This window comes from Lagopus leucura, unplaced genomic scaffold (genome assembly GCF_019238085.1).
Source record: "Lagopus leucura isolate 7727_CA_CO unplaced genomic scaffold, USGS_WTPT01 Super-Scaffold_100159, whole genome shotgun sequence".
In the NCBI taxonomy this organism is placed as follows: domain Eukaryota; kingdom Metazoa; phylum Chordata; class Aves; order Galliformes; family Phasianidae; genus Lagopus; species Lagopus leucura.
The window spans coordinates 15,527,886-15,550,197 of NW_024962335.1; the positions used below are offsets into that span (position 1 = coordinate 15,527,886).

The 22,312-nt window shown below is 43.4% G+C and overlaps 1 protein-coding gene across 1 annotated transcript in view; it reads right to left on the reverse strand.

The window, feature by feature from the left end:
- Positions 1 to 18,203: 18,203 nt before the first annotated feature.
- Positions 18,204 to 22,312, reverse strand: part of CRY1 (cryptochrome circadian regulator 1) — a 34,810-nt gene continuing 30,701 nt past the window's right edge. The window contains exons 11-14 of the mRNA XM_042889900.1: positions 22,024 to 22,119; positions 20,970 to 21,041; positions 20,741 to 20,848; positions 18,204 to 18,989 (exon numbers count right to left, since the gene is read on the reverse strand). Coding sequence (XP_042745834.1) covers positions 20,745 to 20,848; positions 20,970 to 21,041; positions 22,024 to 22,119 — 272 coding nt within the window. The 3' untranslated portion in view covers positions 18,204 to 18,989; positions 20,741 to 20,744. The remainder of the gene's footprint in view (positions 18,990 to 20,740; positions 20,849 to 20,969; positions 21,042 to 22,023; positions 22,120 to 22,312) is intronic.

Here is a 22,312-nt window from a genome sequence, read left to right on the forward strand (position 1 = left end):
ATTTCAAGGATGATCTTTAAAGGTGCCAGTGCTGTAAGACAGCCTCTGACTTTTCTGTCCCTCACTGTCCTTGCCTTCCACAGCTGGGAGAAAAATCGAAGGGAGTTTAGATGTGATAGGCAAAAGAAAAGGCTTTGAAAGTAAGCACTGAAGGAACATTCTATGTTTGAACTCCACAAAGAAAATTAAAATCAAGGGAGAGTACAGCTGAAACAGTAATACTCCAATTTTTTATATGTACGCGTATATATATTTCAATCATTAGATTCAGTGTCTGTCTGCTTTCAATGGGACTTTTGTTTGTGTAAAGAGGGAAGAACAGAGCTCTGTTTTACCACGGCTCTGTGCTCTGTCTGCTGTCTCCAGTCCCCAAATTCTGCTCTGGACAGGGACAAGATGCAAACCCCTCAGAAGGGGAGTGACAAGAGAGGACAGAAGGGTTGCAGCACCCTTCTGCTCCCACCATGCCCCACAAATGGCCCCAATTCAGCAGGAAACAGCAGGCATGCTCTGCAGGTACTGGCATATCTACTGCTCCTTCTATCTGCCCAGAGCCTTAAAGCATGGCCCATGGCTGTATATTTGGGCATGAGAGGGCATGTGGGGCACATTGCAGCCCTTGTGATGCAGCCCCCTGTGGCACCAAGTAAAATAATTGACAGGCAGCAAGGCTGGGTCATGATTCAAAGGAATAGATGAAGCTTCCTAGTAACTCAAAGGCAGAAGAGGCCAGTTCTTGCCCCTTCTAGTACTGTGGTTTCTAGGGGCAGCAAGGAGCATCATAGAATCGGCATAGAATAACTCTGTGTTGGAAGCAACCTTCAAGATCATCAGGTCCAACCACCAAGCTGACTACAGATCCCCATCACTAAACCATGGCCAGGATGAGTGGCATGAGTCTGTTTAAATTCACTTACCAGCTGGAGAGGGGACAAAATTGCCAGTGCTTCAGCCAGGGCCCAATGGCTTCCTTGATGCTGGCCTCCAGGGACAGAGCCATGGTTGTGCAATCACAAGATGTGCTTTCTTCTCTTCCTATTTCTGTTCCAGAACTTCTCCAGCCTTGGACAAACCTCTCAAGGGCCTCTGTGCCTGAGCTTTCCTGTCTGGGAATGGGGATGAGCACAGCTGCCCAATTGAGCTATATCTCTGCTCACCAGTACACTGTAGGTATGCAGTAAGCTCGAGTACTTTTTTATCCCTCTCCTTTTGTGAACTCTCCAGAATAAAAGCTAAGTGGGAGGGAGGGAGGGAGGCAGAGTGGGTAACTGTGCACACAGACATGAGACCCTGTTTGCTAACACTGACAGACCACAGGGTGAGAGGAACAGCAGAAATATCCAGGCAAACATTTAACTCAGCAGGTTTACAGGAAGTGATGTGCACAGAGGTGTTGTGTGCATGCCTGATCTTACTGAGATGGGTTTTTAGGGGACTCTTTCCCAGTGCATTTTTCTTGTCAGAAGAAGTTCAGGGAAACTTGGCAAGTATGAAGGATACATCATACTCATGATGAGCAATTTTTCTTCTTTTTAACTAGTTTGTTTCACTTCTTAGAAGGATCAATACAGAGGAAGGTACTTCTGATGCTTAGATGCAGCTTCTGAATTTCTCCACATGTGTTCAGATCTCACCTGGTGCAAGTCAGCATGTTTATGTAGAGGGAAAGCAAACCAGTGGTGCCGTTCGGTTGGTTTTTTTTTGTACCTTAGTGGTTGGGCTTCTTTGAGATAGCAAGATGTAAATGCAGAAAGCTTTATCTGTTCTTGCGTTAAAAATGCACAGTTACAGGGAGACTGCATCTCTGAGTATTCACATTTTATATCTTATCTCTGGCCACTGAGGGGCTTACTGGGAACACCAAAAGAGGTCCTGAAAGATAGAATCCTAGAATATGTTGGGTTGGAAAGGATCATAAGGATCAAGCTCCAACCCCCTGTCACAGGCAGGGCTGCTCCCTACCACATTAGGCTGCCCAGGGCCCCATCCAACCTGGCCTTGAACATCTTCAGGAATGGGATACTCACAGCTTCTCTGTGCAGCTGTGCCAGTGCCTCACCACCCTCTGAGTAAAAAAATTCTTCCTAACATTTAACTTAAATCTCACCTCCTTTAGTTTAAAGCCATTTCCTCTTGTCCTATCACTGTTAGATCATGTAAAAAGTCAGTCCTCCTCCTGCTTTTAAGCTCCCTTTTCAAGTACTGGGAGGCCATGATTAAAGCTTCCCAGAGGATTCTCTTCTCCAAGCTAAACAAACCCAACTCCCTTAATCCTTCTTCATAGGTGCTCCAGCCCTCTGGTCATCTTCATGGCCGTCCTCCGGACCCACCTCATCCTTCCTGCACTGGAGGCCCCAGGCCTGGACGCAGTACTGCAGATGGGGCCTCACAAGGGCAGAGCAGATGGGGACAATCCCCTTCCTTGCCCTGCTGCCACCCCTCTTTTGATGCAGCTCAGGATACTGTTGGCTTTTGGGCTGTGAGCACACATTACTGGCTCATGGCAAGCTTTTCGTACACCAAAGTCCTTCTCAGCAGTGCTGCTTCTTGTGCTGCTTCAATGACTTCTTCTCCTAGTCTGTGCTCATATCTAGGATTGCCCTGACCCAAGCACAATGCTTTGCAGTTGGCCTTGTTGAACTGCATTAGGTTCTCATGGACCCACTCCACAAGCCTGTCCAGGTCCCTCTGAATGGCATCCCTTCCTCCTGTTGTGTCAGTTGCACCACTCAGCTTGATGTCATCATAGGAGGTTCGCTGCATCAGATTGGGCATTGCTGTGAATTGAAGTGAAATCTGAAGGATGTCAGCAAGTTTAGTCTCTTCTTTAAGTAATGAAAATGTTTTTTCTGTGTATCTATTTTGCACTAGGAATGTAAACCTCAGTGCAAACAGCCCCCTCAGCATGCTCTCTCCAGCTAATGTTACAGCACTGCATTAAAAGATGCAAAAGGGAGCCTTAAATGAGCTAGAAGAAAATAGAACTTTCACTTTTCTCAACATATATGAAATCTCAATTAAATAATTAACACCATGACTGAGAAGCAGAGCATGATCCAAAACCAAAACTACCTCAGCATCACTACATTAGACCTTGCTTACACAAGAACACTCTGGCAGCCCCCAGGCTGGGAGCCTCCAAGCAGGTACAAAACACAGCAGCACCCTCACGATTCCAGGAGCTGCTGCTGCAAGAAGGAAAGCACCAGCACATGCACACACAAACACACACACACACACACACACACACACACACACACAAAACACAGAGCTTGTGAGGGCATCACGTGCAGTGCTGTCTCTACTGGCCATGTTGCAATTAATGGCAAGGCTGTCCAGCTTCATCTGCTGAGCTTGGCAGCAGGTGATTTCCAAAGGCATAGATTCCAATCGTATTAAAGGAAAAAAATGTTCTAAAAATAAAATAAAAATATCCAACCAACACACTGTTCTTTCATTTAGCTCAAAATTAACACATAGATCATGTAAAAACTGAAATGGCAAAGCAGAGAAACTGGCCTGCCTTCCACTCCTGGAAGAAGCTGGAAACTCATTCCATATCATATTTTAAAATATCATTTTAAAGAAGCATTTGATACCTTAGTTGGAGGACCCTGGGACGGATGGGTCCTTCTTTCCCTGCAAACAGCCTCTGTTTCCTCTCCTAGGCCACTAGTGTAAATACCAAAATAGATCACTCTGAATTGGCCTGTTAACAATGATTTATTTAATAGCTAACCGCAGTGTCTGAGGCTACTGATAGACAATTTAAATATGTCACATAAACACAGCACTTCGTTTTCAACTCATTCCCCGCACACTTCAATAAATTGAGCATGGGAAAATAATAAGGCAAGCAAGGCCTTGGTTATCAGTTCTGACAGGGTTCACAGTCCTTCTAAATGAGTCTTTAAGTCATTTCATCTCACATTTGAGCATAATGCTCCTGACAGCCATGGCTCAAACTGAGCTTTTTAAAAGTCAACACAGCTTGAAAATAAATACTGGAAGCTGTTTGCTGGAAGCTGAAGCAAGGCCTAGGTCCAGTGCTGCAACCATCATGGCTCCCTCAGCAGCACGGCTCCTGGCACGGCCCAGCACAGCGCCAGCAGGCTGGGGGTGCTCAGGATCTCCTTAAGAACCAGGCTGAAGAGACCACTGCATGGAAGACAGCCCCAGCCTCGACATTTGGCTTCTGGCATCCCCATATGGGGCTGGGCCATAGGTGTGGATTTGGGGCTTGTTGGCTCCCTGCACAGACATGAACGCCCATGCTGATCCTCCCAGCTACAGAGAAATCCTTAGAAGTGATGAAATGGGAGGTGGTGGAGTCACTGTCCCCGGAGGTGTTCCAGAGCCATGTGGATGTGGCACTGAGGGATGTGGTTAGTGGGCATGGTGGAGATGGGCTGGTGGTTGGACTGGATGATCTTAGTGGCCTCTTCCAACATTCATGGTTCTATGATTGTATGTGCCCTGAGGGCCTTCAGGATCATTGCTATGGCATCTGTTCTGCATGCTTTCTGTACCCATATTGAAGCTCATATAACTCTCATTTACACTTTCCTATTAGATCCATTCCACATCACAATCAAAAACTATTCCAGCATGCAGTATTTAATGCACTTTAACACTTAAGGATACAGTATCTTGCTGGAGGAAGTCAGATCTTCAATGAAATTTGGTCTGCTTTGATTAATAATTGATGACATTTTTGCATAGGAAAGTAAAAAAAAAAAAAAAGTGACACACTTTCTATTGATCAGAGAGCCTCAAGTAAATGAAACACATTGCCTACATCTGTTAACTATTGATATGACTGCAATGCAGAGCAGAGGCTATTTCACAATCTGTACAGATTTAAGGGTGAAAATAGAGAAAAACTTAACCTGCATGATGTTCAGTTTCTTTGAAAATGTAATTTGACGTTGACCAGTCAGAGAACCTGTGTATACAGACAATACAAGGTTACACCTATTCTCCCTGAACACTGCAGTGTTAACAACGTAGAAATAGTGGAGATTGAGCAGACACCTGAATAACTGAAAGAGCTTTAAAAAGTTTAGGTAGGATCTTGAGCTGGGGAAGAAACCATTTTGAAAGTATAGATCATTAGTCTGACCTCTATCATATACAAAGTTTTAAAACGGGTATTGAAGAAGATAATAATAAAGATGCAGAAACAAATGGAGATGAAATGCAACGTGATTTTAGGAAAGACAGCTTGCATCTGACTAAACTTGTCTGAATAATGCCTTGTCTTGATTAGGGAAAAGTGGTATACCTTATCTACATGGACTTCCCTAACATTTGAGTTGGACCCACATTCAGTGAAGCTGGAGAAGCCACGTGGTTTGGTTTTGTTTTCCTTTTCTTTCTTCCATGAATGCCACTGTATCAGATCAACCCAACTGAAGATGGGTCTTCTCCCAACTTGAGCCACCTGCACTAAGCCTGCAGGGAGAATCTGAGCACTAACAAGGAAAGAGTCCCTTCCCAGCCGTGGTTTCCCTTGTTTGATAGCAGACATGGGAACCTTAGCGGGACCTGATGCCCAGCTCCATGGGGGCACAATGTTACCCTGAGCCCAGGGAAGCTGTGGAGAGGCTTGCCTGGGTAAGGAGCAGCGCTTTGCTGCACTTGATCTGCAGGAGACACTTCACAACCAATGGGAGAGGATTATAACTAACCAGCAAGGACACACTAGGAGAGCATTTCCAAGAAAAGAATATTTAACCAGAAGAGCTGAAAGGCAGAGAAAATTCATAAAAGACAACTGATGAGTTGTTAGCTGTCACTCTGTGCCTTTCTATGCATCAATATTTCTGTTGGAAGTAGGCAAAATTAAAAGTATTAATGGGTCACGTTTGGCCCCAGAATTTTTTGGGGGGGGGGGGAAAAAAAGAATGGCAGAAATATTTCCATGAGATCATTTTCTCTTCCAGCACATTTAACTGATGGCAAGTACCTTTGTTCTCCAGTGTTTCTGGTCTTCTTGCATTTTCCAGAGTCCCAGCTCCCCTTAGAGGCTGAACGATGACTTAGTGCACGTGTACATTTATAAACACATCCTCCTAAAGATGTGTGTCTTTCATGGCACACATCTCCCTAGAGGCAACATGAAAAAGGAGTGATGGGCATTGGGTACTGCTGGTGTGAGGGAACATCAGAGCCCTCAAGGTGATGAGCAGTAACAACTGAAACTAGCCAGAACTACCCATCTCTTTGGGGCATTTGTTTTATTGTATTTCCATCTCACACTTACACCAACTGCAATTTGTCAGTAGTAGAACACTGTGAGTGCTGCTGGGCTGGGCACTGGTTTTCTGGAATTTGTTGAGTCCATACCTAGTGATTTCCCATATGATTATAGTGGAGGAAATCAAACTAGACTGTGTCCATACTGGGACTGGTATAATCTGGGCATGCTTCACAGTCCTTGCCTCCCTGCAAATGTAGGTACAACTAATGAGTTAATCTGGAACCACTGAAATCCAACAACACTGTGCACTGACTTCAGTACAGACATAATCAGACTGTACCATCCTACCTTACAACCTACCTTACAAGATTAAGGGTAAAGGAAAAAAATAAATCAGTGACAAAAAGCCTATTGGCAAGCCTATAGTATGAAAAGCCAGCAGGATGCTTCCTGGCTAGGAAGGGCAAAACAGAATTGTTTTTCTCTAAGTAAGCAGTAGAAAAGCAGACTTCAATGTGGCTGTAAGGTGAACTCTTACAAGCTGAATGAACAATCAAATCAATATTTCTAGTCTGACACTCCTACACGCGCAATGCAATAAACCTTTCAGTATTCTGATCACTACATTTGATGGCTCAATAACAAAGAGAGTGAACCAAAAGGAAGAAAAAAAAGAGGCACTTACAAATTTGTTGGGTGCAAGCCACAGAGGGTACACCCTTCCTTTAGATAGGAAATGCTTAAGTGAGTTTAACAGAGTGAAATAAGGCATTTTGCAGGTTGGCAAGGCACATTCATTGAGGTAGCACTTTACTTGAAGCATCTCTTGATGTACCCTAGCAAAACCTTATAGAGAAAAATCACAAGCTGGATGTACCTGTATGTATTGGTAGATGGAGAAGCATTCATAAACTTCATAAAAAGCAAGTGAATAAGATTGTTCTTTCCTTTTTTCCGATAAAAGCATATATATATCGTTAAGGTATTTACAAGAAGCTCACACTCAAAGGTACTGCCAACCCCACACGTGAGCCCTTGCGTGTTGAAGGGTGGCTGGGCTGGCTGGAACAAGCAAATCATTCAGTATCTACAGGCCTGGAACTTTGCAGGAGAGCCAGCAGATTTTTGTGTTTCACAGCAGCTGAAAGCTTGTCTCAAGGAGCAAGCGACGCCAGTGATACCATTCCTTGAGTTATTTCCAGGAAAAACTTATTTTTTAAGATACTGATTAAAAGCAGACTTTTGTTCCTAAAGCTAACTCAGCCTAGACATCAGGAAAAATGAAACAAACACAACAATTGCCATAGATAGCAAACTCTGACAACGCTGTTGCAGAACAGAGAGAGCGTATGAGTGATTAGACAATCACTATTGGCTTCAGTTCCTGATAAGCGTGGGAAGCAGCAGTAAAACAACTTTCTGTGCTGCACAGCATGGAAACATCTTCAGCAGAACCACCCAAAGATTTGTACAGAGTGGGTACTCACACAATAATGTAAAATAAATGCGAAGAGGTAGAAAGGGAACGGATCTCTGCAGCAGTTCCTCCAAGACAAAACACCAAGACCCTTGCTGGTCATAGGAGGCAGAATGGAGTTGAAAGAAGAGTGAACCCTCTGAAGAGCTGCTGTATGTTCACGAAGACCTGTGGATTCTCTGAGGTACACACCAATATTAGCAAGTGGACTGATCCCGGGTATTTACTTTCAGGTCCATAGGTCCCCTGAAGCTCTTCTACCACATGCTTATTCTCCAGCTGATGTTCTTCCTCAAAGGGTGACAAAATTCTTTGGGTTGGTCAGTAGTGGTCAGTAATAAGTCAATTCAGATTTCTGTGCTGAAGTCCACCCAGTGCAGTCAGCGTACTTTTAGGGATCACCCACACACGGGGCCATCCTTATCCAACACCCTGCAAATCCATCTGAGACAACCAGGGATGCAGGGCAGCTTGAAGCATGGTCCTTTCCCCAGCTGCTCTGTCTTAGGCCTGGAATACAATATTCAGTTTGTGCGGCCCTGTTTCACATTCTCAGGAAGATTTCTTCTGTCATATCACCATGCCACAAAGCCTCATGCTGTAGCAAAAGGGAAGGAAAAAACAGGAGACAAGACAGGTGTGAACTGCAAAGGACCGAAGAGAAAAGAGCAGAATAACACTGTTTCTTTTCCTCTTCTCAGATAAAGGGAAATACACTGTTAAGGCATTTATAAGCAGGTCACAGAGATGAAAGGAATGCAGTCACTGTGAGCAGTTGGGGGAGGACAGCGTGCCTGCCCCCAACCCTGCAGAGCAGCCCTCCCTGCAGTTTTACAGACTATTCTCCAGCAGCCAAAGTGGGAACTTCAGCTTGGCTTTGAAAGCTTTAACTCACAGCTCTTAGCCTCCCTCTGTCCACTGACCTCTGACTCCTTCAAGCCCAGCATAATATCCATCCTGCTAGGATCCTCTGACAACGGGCAAGAAGGAAACACCTTCCTCTTTGCTGGGCTACATGCGATTATAGAATCATTTCAGTTGGAAGGGACTTTTAAAGGTCAGCTCCCCTGCAATGAACAGGGACACCCACAGCTAGATCTGGGTGCTCAGAGCTCCTCCAGCCTGACCTTGGATATCTCCAGGGATGGGGCATCCATCACTTCTCTGGGCAATCCGTGCCAGTGCCTCACCACCCTTATCATAAAACTTCTGTCTTATATAGAATTTTCCCCTTTTAGTTTGAAACCATTTCCCCTTGTCTTATCCATTCTAAAGAGTCTGTCCCCTTCTTTCTTACAGCCCCCCTTTACAGCTGCTCTCAGGCCTCCCTGGAACCTTCTCCAGAATGAGCAGCCCTGCCTTTCTCAGCCTGTCCTTGAGGGAAGGTGTGCCATCCCTTGGAGCACTTCTGTGACACTCCTCTGGATGCACTCCTACAGGTCAGTGTGATACAGGTGACTCCTTGCTGGTGAACCAAAAAAGCATGGATCTACTCAACAAAGTACACTGGAGGAGCACAGATGCTAGCTTCAGCTCTTCTGGTCGAGTCTCAGGACTGATGGGATGCTCTGTGAGGAAGAAGAAAAGGCAGGACAGCAGATACAGTTTAGTGCTGTGGAAAGGAAAGTGATAATGAGAGATAACAGCAGGATGGAAGAGGAAAAAGTACCCAGGACATGAAGTAGTGCGAGACTGAACAAGGCCTTCAGTTACACGTGCAGAGAGAAAAGGCAACACTTCAGAGCTGTGCTGAAGAGACCAAGCTGCAGGAACAAAGGATAAGATTTCCACAGATCTGCCTGGGATTCCCCATAGACAGATGTGCTGCTGGACACTTCCCAAGAACACTGCAAGACAAACTCAGCCCCGAAGCCCATATGCTATGCCAAGAAGGATGGAAGCTTCCTTCACTTATCCCTCATGTTGCCCTGTTCCCCAGCTCGGTGTCTTTCCCTATGCAGCAGCAGTGAGGAGGTGCTCGCCTTAAAGTCTGGCAGAGGTCATCTCACTGAGTATCCAGCATTTCCCTGCACAGCAAAGAGCAATGGGCTTTGCACTAGTGGATGCTGTGTGGTGTGACCCACAAAACCTTCTCAGTGGGGTGTGAGTGATGAGACAGGGCTGTTTCCACCCAGGGGCCTCACATCACCCTGGGGGGACAGCAGGGCCTGCAGCAAGGAGGCACCAAACAATGGCAGCCACTCCCTTTGGAGGCTGGGGAAAAAAAGGCCTTGGAGTGAAGAGTTAATTACAGGTATTGTGTTCCATTTCCTACAATTAGGAGCCCATCTGTAGCGATTTTAATTAATGGAGATCTTATGGGGAGCCTCAGTTTGGCTGGAGGGTCTCAGTGGGTGCACTCTGTCTCCTCAAGTATTTTCTGTAGCTGTGCAGTCATTACCATTTGCCATTAGAAATGGTGTTAGATGGCAGTAAATGAGGAATGAACGATGTAATACCTTTCATACAGAGCAGATGTATGTGTTTGCCTCTTCTTCTGACTCCCACCATCCTTCCCAAATTAATACAACTGCTGGCTACAAAAATCTCTTTCTTTTTTTTTTTTTTAAGGGTGCATGAAGCCATTTTAGCTGAACGGAATGAAGAAGCTTCACCCTGTGTACTATCTCAAATATAAACAGACACAGGGTGGCTATTAACAGGAATGATCTAAGTAAGTCCCTTTTCCATCTAAACCATTTTCATTTCATTGTTTTTCTATGTGTCACAAGTAAGACTTACCAACATTTCTATTGATTCCTCCATTTTTTTCCAGCTTTCTTTATATATAGTCCCTTCTCTGGATATGCTGCTTTTTTCTCAGTGTAGCCTACTGAGTGTCATCTAAAAGTGCCTCAAAACCAACATTCCCAGATGAAAGAAAAAAACTTAAATCACATGTCTGGTACGTGCTTAAAATGCCCCAAAGCCTTGAGTTTGAGCAACCACGAGGACTGCACAGCACTGCCACCACTGCATAAACCACCAGGGATCTTCTGGCTTCAGGGGGCTTTGCATGGAGCTGAACTCATTTATTTGCTCACAAACTAGCTGCATGGGTTCTCCTGGCCAACCCTACCTGCAAACCAAAGCACAAGCCAACTTGCATAGCCTGATCAGGCCAAGCGTGCACAGCTGACTCCAGAAACTGTTACTGGGCCCTTCCTATTAAATGCCACGGTGTGTGTTTGCCTGCAGCTGTATAATCCTGATCTCTCTCCTGCGGCTGAGCCTCAGCCATACAGATGGGGCTCCGACGGCCCTGGAGCCAGGACTGCCCAGCACTGCAATCTGGAGACAACTGCACACGTGTCTGTAAGGGATGTGAGATGATCCTGTAGATATAACCTGAGTGATGCTTTTACTCATATGGGAGTGCTTTGAATCTCCTGCTGCCTGAATATCACTTCAGTTCTTTCCATTTACAGAAACCATTTTTCATTCACTGTCTTTAATGAGACATTCAGCTCCACAACAATATCTAACTCATCAATCTTCTCCCTTCAAGAGCACTTACACTGATCCTCTATTTTATTATATACAGAGCTATACACACACAGACATATACATAATGTGTGTACACTGTAGGTTCTTCTGTTTTTGTCTTTTTGTTCTTTGCTGTGTTTAAGACAAGTTTCTAACACTAGTACAATTACATGACTGTTGATTACCTTATTGATTTATTGTGCCCTGAATGATCTCTCCTCCTCTTTGCAGCTGCTTGAAATTTCCCAGTTGCTCTTGAAGCTCTGTTTTTTAATACATTTCTCTCAGGAAAAGTATTAACCAGCTTCTGTGTCGTGTCTTCTCCTGCTTGTTAGTTGCCTGATGAGATCTACCCACTCATACATATTTTTCTGGTGAAATACGCTCTGCAGAAGTAAAGTGTATTTATCCTGACCTTCAGGGAGTCGATCTGACTCAAAGCTGAATTCTAACTAACCTCAGATTACCACTTAAGAGATTTTGCAATGTCTGCCCTCCTACCTATGTCCACCAAGTTACTGAGAGCCCCAAGAGACAGCTCTGCTTCCTCTCTTGCTTGTGCCCTGTCAGCTCCCAAAGCAATCATTCCCAAATTTCCAAAGTCAAAAGCTTTACATACTGTCTATTCTCTGTCTGGCCTGGAACAAGCCACAGTTGCCTTTGCTACTCAGTCAAGTATTACTGAAAATGTGGTAGATAGACAATATGCTATGCAAAGCAGCAAGCCTTTGGGGGGTTTGAGGCATTGAGTAATGCAGCTTCTCCTGTGGGAGTGGTGCAGAAAAACAAACCAGCTGTCTGGATTGAAATCACGAGCAATTAACAGCAGTTTCAATAACCCAGAACAGAGCTTAATAAATATTTGCAAATTACACCCTACCTATTTTCACACGAACAGTGGAAGCCCTTGAGAGCTCAGATCAGAGGGACATTGGCGGAGGGAATTCTGAAGGTCAAGAATTCAGCAGATATTTCAAAATTCTCTTCTTAATTAGAAGAAGCAAAGTCTTCTTTGCTGTGTGTGGAGTCGGTCTGAGAGCTGCAGAGAGAAATGAAAGAGGATGATCAGAGAGAAATTCTGCCAGAGCTTCCTCTTCACAACGCACGCCATGGAAGGAATCCCAACGGGAAGAGATCCCACTCCTGCCCAGCCTTCAGAATCCAGTGGAGACACCGCAATTGCAGTTACAATCAGAGCAAAAAGGACCCATTCATACACGTCTTGTGAGAAGAGACTGTTCTGGAAATGAGTGTCATTGCATACCAAAAAGTTTCCTCTAGGCTGAGGGGATCTCAGTTTCCTTCTCAGAGCTGAAAGAAACTCAGGGTTCATAACTGCTGCCACGTTAAAGCATATCATGTCCTGATAGCTGCAGAGACAGAAACCCACCACAGATCATCTGATAAAAATAGCTAAGATACACTGGGAATGGAATCCGTCACCACTTCACTGAAGCCGCAGGAATCTCTTTCCATTGTAAACGCACTCCATACGACAATGCCAGCTCTCTTAGGAGCGATAGTGAGACATAAATCACACTAACTCAGAACAGCACCCACCAAACAATGCAAAATGCCTATAAAGTGAGGCTTGACTCCACATTCGGAGAAGCATGTCTGAAGTTGGAGCATCTAGGAGGGCGGCTGGAGATAAGAGCCAAGTCTCCCCAATGGCAGGGAGGTGAGCTCTGTAACTACAGACACAGATAGCCCCACACTCGAGTGTTTTGTTACTAGCTCATTCTGGGGAGATTATGTGCTCTCAGCACGTCTAACAGCCGATGCGCAGGTAAAGGGAGTCCTAGTTTCTACAAGAGCACAGAAACAGATCTGTGGTACCTGCACAGCTACCTGTGTTTTTTCCAAAATCCTGCCGTGTACTCAAGCAAAGTTAAGCACTCTTGAGCATCTCAAGCATCCAAGTGTTTGCCCTGTGCACCTAAGTCCTTTGTGGATGACATACTAAATGCTCAGCAATGAAGCAGTAAGGTGTTGTTCCACATGAGTAAAGACAGCAGAATGACGTTCAATGAAAGAAAGCTTTAGATTCACAAAGAAGGCCTGATTTCCACAGGAATCTAATCAAAGTCAGCTCCACCACCGTGCATTTGCAAATTCCCATTGCAAGCCACTTCAGAGGAGAAATAATTTGGTTAAACCTGAGAGTGACAATGCTTTCTGTCATTCATTATTTAGAGACCATCTAAAACTGGATTCAGATCCTGAGGTTGGGTACGCAAATTCGAAAGTCTTGGCACATGAAACATCTCCCATGGCTTCATTTTTGTCACAACTTTCCACATATATTAATGAGGACAGAAGGAGGAGAGTGATTTCTCTTACGATGTGCTCTAATTGCCCACTTACTCAAAGGGACGTGCATACACATCCTAAAAATCCACCCAGAATTTTCTGCCAGTGGTGGTAAAATGTAAATTGAATAAAGGTTCATTGAGCCGTACCGCTGCAGTTTCAAAATTGCATTATTCTTTATCTGGATCCACGGGAACACACTTGATTAGGCCTGTAAGCACAGGACAAAATGCCTGACAGTACAGATGCTGCCTAGTCATAAACGTAACATTCCAATCTTCCCCCACCCCCAATTGACAGACATCATTACTTCACGTAGTATTTTATGGTATTGAGCATGAAACTGCAGTAAATTTTTCAGATGCTACAGTCAAACATGCACTAAGGTAATTTTTCCCTTACTGGCTGTTAGTTGGTTTTCTACATGGCTCAAGACTTCAGTCCTTAAAACAGGGTTTCACATGCCATCCCATTGCCAAACTGGATGCTCCAGCTGTCTCGCTTCACCAAAATTCTCAGCAGGCACCTAGCAGCAAAGTAAGCACCAACAGTCCCAGCCTCATAGAATTGCTGAATATCCCGAGGTGGAAGGGACCTGTAAGAATCATCGAATCCAACTCCTGGCCTCACACAGCCTCCTCATGGCTCAGTTAGCCTCACCAGCATGCAACGCAGAGAAAAAGCCCCGTGAGCTCTGGATGCTGAGGAAGAAGTCCAGCACCAAGAGCATGGCAGAAGAGCAGTCCTCTCCTCATTAAGTGCCAAAGCAGCACTCCCTGACAGCACTTCAGAAGAAAACTGTACTACTGTGTACCTAAAGTACCTGCAAAGCATCACTGCTTCCCCTTTTCTCGCCCCCTCAGAAAAGGCCTACGTATCAAAGGGCACAGTTACCAAGGTAGTCAAGACAAGGGATGCTAGTTCATACCAGATAAAAGACACTTAAGAAGCACATATAAGACAAGTAATTAAAGGTCTTGCGATGACCACGTGAACTGGAGCCCTAGAAAGCAAAACAGACCTCAAGAAGATCCTCCCTCTCTGTAATTGCTGTCTGTAAATTGCTCTTTTATTAAATATTTATGGACTTGCTTGCCAGCTACTCCCAGTCAGAACAACCACAGTTAACAGGATTATCTTCCTGTGCCAGATGCAAGTAGCAGAGATAAGGATAACTCACCTGGTGCATGAGCTGCCTCTAACCGAAGGTCCTGGGGTGTGATCCTGCATGTGGGCTGTACTCAGGCATTTTGCAGCTCCTCTATAAGCATTCTGAAGTCACAGAATCGTTTCAATTGGAAGGGACCTTTGAAGGTCATTTGGTCCAACTCCCCTGCAATGCACAGGGACACCCACAGCTCCATTAGGGTGCTCAGAGACCCTCCAGCCTGACCCTGGGTAAATCCAAGGATGGGGCATCCACCACCTCTCTGGACAACCCATGTCAGTGCTTCACTGCCCCTATCATAAAAACTTCTTCCTTATATCCAATCTAAATCTCTTCCCTTTTAATTTGAAACCATTTCCCCTTGTTCTATCCTAACAGACCCTGCTCAGTCATGGCATTTGCACTAAGAGCTGTCATAAGCCCAGCAGTGTCAGCCTGAGGAGACACATCGCTTTCCTATATCTTTTCCTTCTTTTCTGCATCTTCCATCTCTCTGTTCTGCCTTGCATTTTGTAAACATCATTGAAATGAACTTCTACTTGCATTTTTAAATTTAATATTGAGTCCAATTTGCATTTGAAACACACACAATTGCACTTCAGGAGCCTAGATCACTTGAACATCATCTCCTGTCTGGCAATAGGGGTATAATTACAATTATGTCTGCTAAAAATTTCCTCTGGGTAGAACCCAGAATCTTTTTTTTTTTTCCGTGTTTGAATTTCTTTACTTTCTGAGAAACAAACTGCAGTAAACAATCAACTTGAAAGGTGAGACAGCGTATAAGAGGTGTTTTGTCTGTATGGTGTTGTAAGGGAGGAATTCTTTCCCAAGCAATGCTTGTCTGTGGAAATAAGGAAATTGCACAAGGAAGAGAAGGAAGGTTCTTTCCGTCCTGCTTCTTCCATTCCAATCCAATCTAACCCAGCTCAAAACCAAACAGCGTGGCGATGCCAGTAGGGCAGCATGCCCTAAGACCACCAGAGCCATCTGGAACATGGCCTGTCTTTCACCTACTGAAACACACCACTGCCGCTGCACTGTGTTCACATCCCCTGGGCAGTCTCCATTAACATCCAGCACGCATCGATGGCTGCCAGTGGGTGCCATTTTTTCCCCACAGACGAGCTCAGTGCCACACCTCTGCTTCATACGCACCGCTGTGTCAGGCACCATTCTGCCAGATCACCCTTCTGCTGCCCTTCGTCACACGGCAACAACGTGTAATGGGGTATCGGTGGAAAGGTTCAACCTCTACTGGCGTATCACCAACGCCTCTCTTTGATGTCGTGGATCGGCACGAGAAAACAGGAGGCATTACTTTCGGAGCAGCCAAGCCGATGGCGATAACTTTCCCCGACAGCAACTTTAAAAGAAGAAAATCGGTTTCCCCGTCGGAAACGCCGCGGCCGCCCCTGTTGCCGTAGCGAACTCTGCCGCCTCTACGTCTCCCGCCTCCCCTGCAGCCAGCAGAATCGGAGCGGGCGACGCGGAACGGCCGCTTCCTCATCCCGCCGCCCCTCCCCGGCCGCGGCAGCCCCGCGCCCGCCGCTCCAGCTCCCACAGCGCCATCTACAGAGCGGCGCGGCAACAGCAGCCTGCGGTGCGCCGGCTCAGGCCGAGGGCAGCTCGCAGTGCCGCAGGCCCTTCCCAGCTCTAACGAGGCACGCAAGAAGAAATCTTTACCTGTGGGAGGAAAGAAGATGGGATTTCGCTGCACTCCACCCCTTTCTCTGATGAACAGGGAGATGGCAAGTGTGTCTTCCCGCTGTTAGAAGCTCCTGCCAGGAGAGGATTTCCAAGTTATGGGACGGTTCGTGTGAATGTTTCCCTTCATCAGAAACAGGTCACGGACATCCAACAAGCATCTTACATCGGGAAGCCCAGTTACGGAACTCCCTCTGCATTTTCTGCTCATTCTGAATTAAAGATTGCCCCCGTGGGGCCACCACAGCTCAAATGAGAGCAGACCTTTTGCAGGAGGCACCAGTGCTAGGAAAAGGCCCACCAAGGCCTTCAGAAAACACTCAGCCCCTTCAGACACCTGAATTGCCACTCATCTTTCATCACTCATCAGCTACAGTCATCCCTGCACGTGGGATTCTGTCCCAGGGTTTTGTTTCCAGCCAAGTCTGCTAAGAAATCATACAATCACCAAGGTTGGAAAAGACCTCCAGGATCATCTAGCGCAATGAGCCCATCCACCTACCACCTGTATTTCCCCACAGATGGATATTATTGCGGCCCTTAACGCTATTGGGCTTATAACTTTCTCAACAAACACAAGGGGGAGTAGTGGGAGAACACAACTGAAATGACATCACAAGTTTTCCTTTAGAAACCTACAGGCTTGTCTGCACCAACCAGAGGAACCCTTTTAAGCAATTAAAGAGGGGATGGATTTAAGTTACCATAGAAATGAACGCCTTAAATTTTTATGTGAAGAATGTGCAGACTGTTAGAGTGAAAGGTGATACTGAAGTGTTTTCTTACCTTAAGTTGCTCTGCAGGACTTTCTTCACCCCTACATTCAGAAAAGCGAGGTGGAGTATTTCACCTAAACTGCATGGTTTTCTTCTAGCAGAAGCCAACAGGAAAAGCCCAATAGCACCTTCTCTTAACAAAATAAGTCATTGCCTAAAACATTCTCTCTTTAAGACTATCATAGTCTTTTTTTTTTTTTTTTTCTTTTTCCCTTCCACCTGAAGCAAACAGAAGAATTGCTTATTTTGCTCCGTACGTTACTAAGAAACCTCTTAATTCCACTTGCACTTGGCTGTGGAAAATACTTAGCAAGTGTTTCTCCATTCTATGTTAAGATTTTTCTTTGAAGATCAAAAGATTTCTCTACCTCAAGAAAACACTATTTAATAGTAATTTTCATTTTGTTATTGTATCCCAATCAGTATGCAACTATATTAACTCATGCTGTAAGTCTAATTTTTGTAAAATAAAAATTCGGTTACCATCTAATATCAATGAATAGCCAGCATCACAGCAACTTATTCTGCACCCAACACAGTATGTTGTCAACCCCTGAGTCGAGTGTGAATTTTAAAACACACGAAAGTGCCCCATGACCATGAGTCAGTCATGTGATATTAAGAGCAGATAATTAACTGCTTCCAGATGAGAAGGAATCTGTGCTTCCACTCAAGTAGTTAGTACAATTTACATGTAAATAAGTCAGCTAACTCACATTGCTTCTTCAGAGATCTTAATGGCCTAAGAAAACATTTAGGCCCAACTTCTTTGCACATTTTGGATGGATGAAGAGTATTCACTAAGTAGCTAATAAACCTGCTGCTTTTTTGAGAAATCAGCATCCTCAAAAAGCAGCAAGTTAGCTTCAGTGCAGGAAAGACTGCCAGGCTACCAAGTCAATTCCATTTATAGAAAAAAAAACCAAACCAAACAAACCCAAACTAGATTATGAAGAAACACCTAATGAATTTAATGATGAAAAACATCTGATGTTCAGAACACATACATACACAATTTCAACAAAAGCCCAAATTATTTGGATAGTGTTTTCCTTCAGTATCACTAAACTTGAGTTAAATTCAATGTATTTTATTGTTCACAGCTTCCAGATGAAGTCTAAAAATTGGACTTCACTCCTTTTTCCCCATTTTGCTTGAATATTTGTACTAGAGCAACACACACAAGGACATTTGTATCCATACATACAGTTTTTCTTTTTTATTAACAATGTATGCCGTTACTGAACAAGGCAACTGCAAAATACAAGGACTGGACATATACATCAAAATTTTACAACCTGACAAAAAATTGGCATATGACTTATATACAGGTGTGATTAATAAAGATTACAACTCTACTGTATTTGATTAAACACAGTGCTAATCACTTACGTTATGAAAATATGAAGTTGATCATATAGAAGTCAAATTCTGGAATCTAAAAATAATGGCAGTTTAAAAACTTCAAAGCTTTCTATGTCCATCCATTTTACAGAACATCACTACAGCTCTTCCTAATACCATATACATGAAAGGTTATCAAAAATATATCGATGGGTCTATGCTAATGAAGAATGCCTGTATTTACATTAAGTTAGCAAATACTTCACCAAATACTTTATATACAAAACTCAATTTGTCCTTTGTGAAAGAGTCATTAAAAAGTTAAAAACCATAGAAATGCCAGTTAGAAATAATGTGCTCCAAAAATTGGACTTTACAACAACTGAGAACAATTGAAAATAATTTATGAAAAAGCATGTTATTTTATTACGAGTACTCCCACAACTCTTCAGTTCCAATACGGAGTAGCAGAGACTTTGTCCTGCATGTTAAGTGGTATCTCCTCTTCTAATAACGCTACAAGAGAAAAAGAAACATTCTTAAGCAGTTTGTCACGCAGGCTTTGAAGAAGGTAGAAACAGTTCAAGGACGCAATACTCTTCCCCTCTTCTCAGTGCAGTAAGCTCTGTCCCCCCCATAGTAGCTCAAATACTCATTTCTTTCTTCTTAGAGACCAGGGAATAAAAAAGTCAATCTCAAATTCTGTATTTTAATACTGTTCTGAACATCAACATCTTTTTACCAGCACTGCTTTTCAGAATTTCCTGGCTGGTTTTTGTATTTTACTGTGATGTTCTTTTCCCAGAATGCTTTCAATGCCCATACCAAAAGCAGTCTCCTCTGCCAAACTAGATAACCCTCCAGCCCGTCTCTCAATGGAAAAGCAGCTCGGATGGGAACCAAGCATTCGCTCTAAAGGCGTTTCTATATAGACATGAGCACATAGGCAATGCTGCAACACTAACCATGATGCTGAATTAATGTGCACATACTAAGGATTAGATGTCTACTGAAACATGGACTCTGGAGTTGCATTCCACTCAGGCCCATCAGAATACCAAAATACGGTTTGAGAACACAGCAGTGCAGTTTACAGGCCTTCACGTACATGCCACAATATCAGCCTGATCAGACTCTGGTTTTCATCTTCTTCCAGAAAGAAGTGGCAGGCAGTATGAAAGCACTGTTCTTCACTGAATCAAATCAGCGCAATATAATTGTTCATAATGCACTGCAATGACTTTGTCAAAGTGCTGACACCACGTAACAAGCAAAATTAGATCTTCCTGTCAAAACCAAATGAAGTAGATTGAATTTCTCTTTTTATCTCCGGAGATGCTGACTGCATTTTCTATGCTTGCTGCATGGAATTCCTATCTTCCAAATCCACCACAGCCTAACACGTTTATGTTTTAATCCTTATTCTTCAAACACTGTAACAACCAAATCTTAAACCTCTTTTCTGAAAGTTAAGGATGCAATGACATGTCCACCACCTTTCATCTATACAGTCTCTCCTACCATCTAAACTTGTCCACTTTTCCTGCAGATAGCCTTTTACTCTTTGCCTTCTCTTCTAATTGCTCTTTAACATGTCTTACAGAGTATCTCCCTTGTTCCTTTCAATTCACATTCACTGGGAGAAAGGATTTTACATCTGCATTTTACGTCTGCTCTCCTTTCTCCATACCATTAACTGTACCCAAAACACAAAATCCAGTTAACTTCTCTATGTTGATGATTGCACAAAAATCCAACTCTCTCAGCAAAAAAAGCAGCTTTTTTCTACACACTTTCACATGTATTTGTATGTATCTAGGAACGTCTTCCTCAGATTCAAGTACTTTTCATCATAGTTCTTTTTGACAAACTACCAATCTGAGCATCGTGCCCAGGTTGCAGACCAATGGAAAACACTCAAGACATCAAATCTGTTTCATCCCTAGGTCTTTTCATCCAATAATTACAACAGTGTTTCACACTCTTTGTGATGTCTCTCTCAGATCTGCTCTCCTTAGCCCATTTGCACATCTAGGACTAATCCAGGCTGAGATTTTCCTTGTAGGCTGTGTTACTCTTCTGATTCATGTTAGAAGCTGCTGGCACAATTTAAGGCGAGATGCAGGAGGAGCAGAAAGTAACTGAAGCTATATAAGCATCTCTGCTAATGTGTCTGAAACCAGTTTAACAATCTTCCTTTCCTTAACACCTCATATAAGTGTCCAACAGCCATTAGTTTTTTCCCCATAAGTATTCTCAGTTCTTACCAGTTTAATTTGTGCTCTGCCGCTGGACTTTTGGCCCAACACTTTGAGTTTCTTCTTCTGGATTTGGCCGTTTCCCAGCGCTAATGCCAGTACCAAGAGATGCTCTTCCTGATAATTTAAAATCAGTATGTATAATTCAAGACACTACTACTGTACTTCTATAAATTCAGGAAAAGGTGTTTTGTTTGGCTGGTTTGGGTTTTGGTGTTGTTTTTTTTCTTTTAATTACCTGGTTGCATTAAGTGTGACTGTTGATTGTCTCCATGAGCGTAGCGTAAGATACTGCTTGCCTGACAGTAACCTGTTCAGATACAGTAGATGACAAATCAAATTCAGAACTTCAGAAAGTGTAGTTACATTACTAACACTAACAAAAAGTACAGTTTCTTCTCAATCAAGAAAAATCCTCAGACAGACTGTCCTGAACGTATTAAGTGCACACAGTCAAACACTGCATTTGTAGCAAACAGAGTAAGGCAGTCTGTTCGGACACAGTAAAATATTGTAAGTTGTTCCAAAATTTAGCATTGGCACTGTGAGTTCCCCTCTTCCTTTTAAACTATTTGGTTACAGAAATAATAACAAATCCTCAGCCTAATGAAGCTGTAGAAAAACAAAACAAATAGATAAAAGCTATTTGAAAAAGCAGGCCAAATTAGCAAGAGCAGCTGCAGTTTCTTGTTCTGTCGTACTCTGCTTATGTTCTGCATGTTTAAACAAAACAAAGATTACAACCTTTCATGATGAATAAACATACACTGGGAATACAGTTGTGCTCTGTTAGCTTGCAACTTTGACCACTACAAGCCACATTTTACGTTTCTGTGGAGTGACCAGAAATTTGCTTACGCATTACAAAAATTTCCAGCAAATTAAAAAAAAAAAAAAACCTGTGGAATTTCATTATATATGGAAGAGTGTTAATGAAATCAGGGAAAAGGTAACGTGCATTTTGCAGTCAGATATACAAAGTGAACTCATCTTCCAGTGTCATTCATTTAAAATAAACCTAGAATACATTTCAGTAATTTTTGTTTCGTTTAGTCACACTTGTGATTCCCTTCACTTCCAAACATACCTATCCAGAACAATATTGATATTTCAGAGGTAAAGATAAGTTCACTCTAAGAAACAATTTTTATGTTTCAAGAACAGAAACAAGGCCAGCTCAAGCTTAGACAACTTCCACAAAAAATTATCCATCTTATTTTCATGTTCTGTCCATTTTTTTCCCTACTTGCACAGATTTGCAGATCCTGTACAGATGGGCACTCCCACAGTACCTTGCTGCTGAACTCCACTTCCTCCTGTATGAGAGTCTCCCAGGGCACATGACTGAACTCCAACTGTCTGACTATCTCCAGTTCCCAGCTGAGCTCCTAGTGAAGCAGGAAAAAAAAACCAAAACAACAGCATTCCAATTTGGCAAATCCAACTGTTTGATATGTGTTGAGAAATTACTTTGAGAAAAGGAAAAACATGAATAAAATTTTTCTATAAATGTAATAAAAAGTTGGAGATTTAAAACTGTCTGTATACAAATACTACCAACACTGAATAAAACTGGAAGCA